This window comes from Eupeodes corollae, chromosome 2 (assembly GCF_945859685.1).
Source record: "Eupeodes corollae chromosome 2, idEupCoro1.1, whole genome shotgun sequence".
In the NCBI taxonomy this organism is placed as follows: Eukaryota; Metazoa; Arthropoda; class Insecta; order Diptera; family Syrphidae; genus Eupeodes; species Eupeodes corollae.
The window spans coordinates 75,562,278-75,566,939 of record NC_079148.1 but is presented as its reverse complement, the minus strand read 5'-3'; the positions used below and the strand labels follow the sequence as shown (position 1 = coordinate 75,566,939).

The following is a 4,662-nucleotide window of genomic DNA, read 5'->3' as shown; positions in this document are numbered from 1 at the left end:
CCCCACAAAATACATTAAATCGCGGGATCTTGAAAACCAAGCCAAAGGCATTTGACACGCCATACTGCTCAAAAGAGAATTGTTTTGGTAAGAAATTTGCAAGAATCACAAGTTTAATTCAGGAGTAGGACTATTCAATACGAAATGGTTGATTTAAAACCTCACATACGCTGTAAAACTGACTTTTTATGATTGGAGAGTTTTAAAATTATGTTATGATATCTGCAAGTTTATAAATACCAAAAAATTGTAGCAGAAAAATGTGATCAAATCTAAATAAATAGTTTTCTATCACCAATCAAAAATCCCAAGGTTAGCTATTCCCATTCCTAAGCAGCTCATTTTCACAGTGTAAGCAGAAAATAACAATTAAAGGAAGCTCAAGTTATTCGACAGAAACATTTTTCTATGACTTTGTTCTTTCTTTAAAGTACAAAATGCAGTTTAAAGAAAAATTAGAAGCTTGAAAACGAATTTTATTTAAATAGGAGCTCCTATAATTGTTGTTCACTCGTCCTGAGGACAAAATAAATATATAAATAAAGAGCCTGGGATACGACCCACATTATAACTTCCCATCCCGTCTATCGATTTGTCTTGCTTAAAATTTTGGTTTTTGTATTGGGTTAAAAAAGTAGTCAGTTGAATTATTCTTAAAAATTTAAAAATTACCAACAAAATTTTGCATATAAAAAAGTAGTTTAGTTTGAAAATCTAGTTTTGTTAAATTGATTTTTATTCGAAAACAAATTTAACCAATTTTAGTAGCATTACTTAAATTTTTACAAATTGGATGAATGGAATTAATTTGAGAGATATCAAGAACGGAACATTAATTTGTATCAAATTTGCGTTGGATTTTTATAAAAAAAACTACCTGAGTCGAAAGTAAATTTTTATTAAAAGATAAAAGTAGTTTAAAGCCAATATCTCAAAGTTTTAGAAAGATATTTGAGTCGAAAATCAGTTTTTACCAAATATTTTTGTTAAGATTTTTACTTTTGTAAAATAAACTGATAATTCGATTGTTCTCAAAATTTTACCGAATGTTAAAAACAATATTTCTTATAAGAAAAAAATAAGTTTGAAGCCATAATCTCGATTTTTTGAAAAAATATTTGAGTCGAAATTATATTTTTATAAACTTTCAGTTATGTTTTTTTTTAGGTTCTTACTTTTATAAAAAAATAACTGTCAATTTTATTTTTTCCAAAACTTTACCAGATATTAAGAACGTTATTTTTCGTTGCACAAAATTGTTTTGGAGATGCCATAATTTTTTATTCGTAAAATTGTCGAGGTGACAATTTTTTTTTCAGTTTTTTGATTTAGAAAAAAAACGTTAATTGGATTTTTTTTCCAAAAATATACTGTTTTGGTATTACGTTACAATATATAATATAACATTTAATTTAAGTCTCTATAGCATCATTAGTTCGTGAGATATTTAGGATTAACCAATATTAAAAAACAATCACACAATTTTCTTGAGAGCCCATTCTGCATCTTTCTGCATTATTATCTGTATGACAAAATTTATTTGAAGTCTATGTCACTTCCGGTTCTTGAGCTATGAACGACGAAAAAATCGTCACGTACGTACACACGCACGCACAGACATATTTCTAAAAAACTTTTATTGCGACTCTGGGAACCTTGAAACGTTGAGAAATGTCAAAATTTTCAATTCGACAAATCGGACCCATTACAATAACTTCCTATGGGAAGTTAATAATTACCATGCTCCCCAAAAACGAAGGATATATTTTTAAACTTTAGGTTTTATGTAGACCGAACATTTTTGTTGCACCAAATAGCTTTTCGAAATAGAGTTTAAACTCCCAATATAGAAATTGGCTATTAGAAAATTAGAAGTAAATGTCTTTTTTTTATATAAGTAGTGATTAATATCCGAACGTGAAATTGTTATGAAAAATGAGAATTATAATACCTATTTAGAACTTTATTTATTTATTTAATTTATAATTTACTCAAACTCTTTTTATGAAGACCTTATTCAAATTCCAAATGCGATTTACTTCAAGTACGTCATATTAAGGAAGAAACAAGCCATAATTTTCAATATTTATCAAACATGATTGCCAAATACCTTTCTGATAAAATTCTAATTTATCAAATAACTTTTCAAGCTCCGAACATTTTAACCATTTGGGTTTTAATTAATCTGACAATCCCTGAAGCAGTTGTACTAGAAAATATTTTAATTCTTGACGACCTGATGGTTTTGATGATTAATGATAAAAAAAAGTGCAAAACATTCCAAAATAGTATGGGTCTGTGATATTCTTTTTCTGTGATTATCAGCATGGGTTTGTAACAAAAAAATCGACAGTAACAAATGTCTTGAGTTCAACACATTTTGTATTAACGCTTTCGAAATCTACAAATTGACTGCCGACTTACAGACTTCAGCAAGACATTGCACATACTAAGCCAAACTAGATGGTGTCCAAAGAAGATTTATAAGGTTTGCTTTACGTTTGTTTTCAAGGTCCAATAAAGAATTGCTGCCACCTTTATCTGATAGGCTTAAACTTATTGGATAAATAGGTAGATAGATTTCTTTATTACAAACATTTAGTTTACATAATATATATACAAAATCATTGAGCATGGCATTGCCGTCAGCCGATTGACAAAAATAAAATTTGCATGTATTAAATCTCTTATTTTATTAGAATAATTAATTTTAAAAAAAGGACTGAATAACTTGTAATTAACATGACTACGTTTACGCAAAGATTAAAAGTCTTGATCTATTATTCTTTGTCGATATCTTAACGCAGCTTGCAGTACATAAATAATTTTGGGACGTTCATCTCATTGAGGAGATCTATTATCTGGATAACCGATAAGATATTGGCACCTAGGTAATATCTCCTGGTTTCAGCTAAGACCGGACACCGGCCTATGAAATGTAAGGTATCCTTTCTCTCTTGCATGTTACATAGATCACAAATTATCGGTAGATCGTCTCTATGTGGCATGTAGTTGAGGCAAAGAAGTTCAACTCTTAATCTTCCCATCATGGATATTTCGTCAACACTATATTCATCTCGAAAATAATTCGTTCTATGAACTGAGCCTGTTGCTTCCATCACATACACTTCTCTACACTTACGATCCACATTTGCTATTAGTTCGTTAAGTCTTGGTTTCCATTCGCTTAAGTTATCGTAATTGAGGTTAAGTTGCATCCCGCACCATTGACTTCTGAGTTCCTGCCATTCTTCCATCCAGCCTGTATTTCTCCTCATTATATGAAGCGCTACTATCTTTGGAAGTCTATCATTAGGCATATTGAAAGCCTTAAGAATATAATCAATATGTAGCTTAAGGGTCCGTATAAACAGAGGTGGAGGTCCAGTTTCCAGCATGACCAGATAATTCGGGGCGTTGGACGGAATATGAAAGATTCTTTTAATATAATATCTCAGCAATTTGTCCACCGTTTCATACTGCTTGTAGCCCCACACCTGAGCCGAATATAACATGATGGCTTCTGAAACTGCTTCAAAAACTCGAAATTTGGCACTATGTCTAATATTTTTTTTCGAAAAACACCTGTTCCACGTGGCAGCGATAGCGGTCTTAGCCTTTGCAAGCTTATCCTTAAAGTGGTTCTCCATGTCCAGGTTCTTAGTCATTAGTATCCCTAGGTACCTGTACTCGTTGACAACTTCGATTGTCTCTCCATTATACCACCATTTTTCACTGTTACGGTTACGCCCGCCCCCTTTCCTGAATGTCATGACTTTTGACTTTTCTAAATTCACAGTCAAGTTCCATATTTTGCAGTAGTCACACAAGCGGTTTATCATTAATTGAAGAGATTCTGGCGAGTATGCGAGAATGACAATATCGTCGGCGAACATCAGTGCTTTGATAGCTTTTCCGTCGTACTCAATACCACAAGGTAGGCATTCTACGAGATCTTCAATAAAGAGGGAAAACAACGATGGGCTTAGAGTACATCCTTGTCTGTCTAACTCCTGTGCAAGTGTGAAAGCAATCTGACATCTCTTTGCCATTCTTGCAAACCTCCAGGACATTCCCATGCCCTACAACTTATATATCAAAGCATTTCTATTAACAGTATCAAATGCTGACTTAAAGTCAACAATTAATGCATATAATTTTGCTCCTTTATTCATAAATGATTCTGCAATACTTCTCAAGACGAAAATGTGGTCAATTGTAGAATAGCCTGATCTGAAACCAGCTTGACACTCCCCAATTAGATTATTGTTCGTGATGCATGCATTGAGACGATGCTGCAGGACAGTTGTAAAAATCTTATATGAAGCGTTCAAAAAGGATATGCCCCTATAATTTGCCGGATCTGTTGTACTACCTTTTTTGTAGATAGGAAAGATCAAGGATTCTGTAAATTGTCGAGGGATACACCCATCTTCCATTATGTTATTGAAGATTGTTACTAGATTACAAATTCGGAGATAAAACGGATCCCTAGGGCACAACAGCATTTATTTTGTGGTTTTCAGACTTGAATCCATCCAATACTACTTGCATTGAACGTCCGAAAGGTAATTACTAATCCAATGAAGAAGAGATTCATGAAAACCGAAAGCACGCATTTTGAATAAGAGAGCCTGATGCCAAACCCTATCAAATGTTTTT

The 4,662-nt window shown here is 32.4% G+C and overlaps 1 protein-coding gene across 1 annotated transcript; it reads right to left on the bottom strand.

Moving 5' to 3' along the window:
• Positions 1-2,798: 2,798 nt before the first annotated feature.
• LOC129945055 (uncharacterized) lies at positions 2,799-4,052 on the bottom strand. Its single transcript, XM_056054716.1, has one exon. The coding sequence runs from the start codon at positions 4,050-4,052 to the stop codon at positions 2,799-2,801; it is 1,254 nt and encodes a 417-aa protein (XP_055910691.1).
• Between the last annotated feature and the right edge of the window lie 610 nt (positions 4,053-4,662).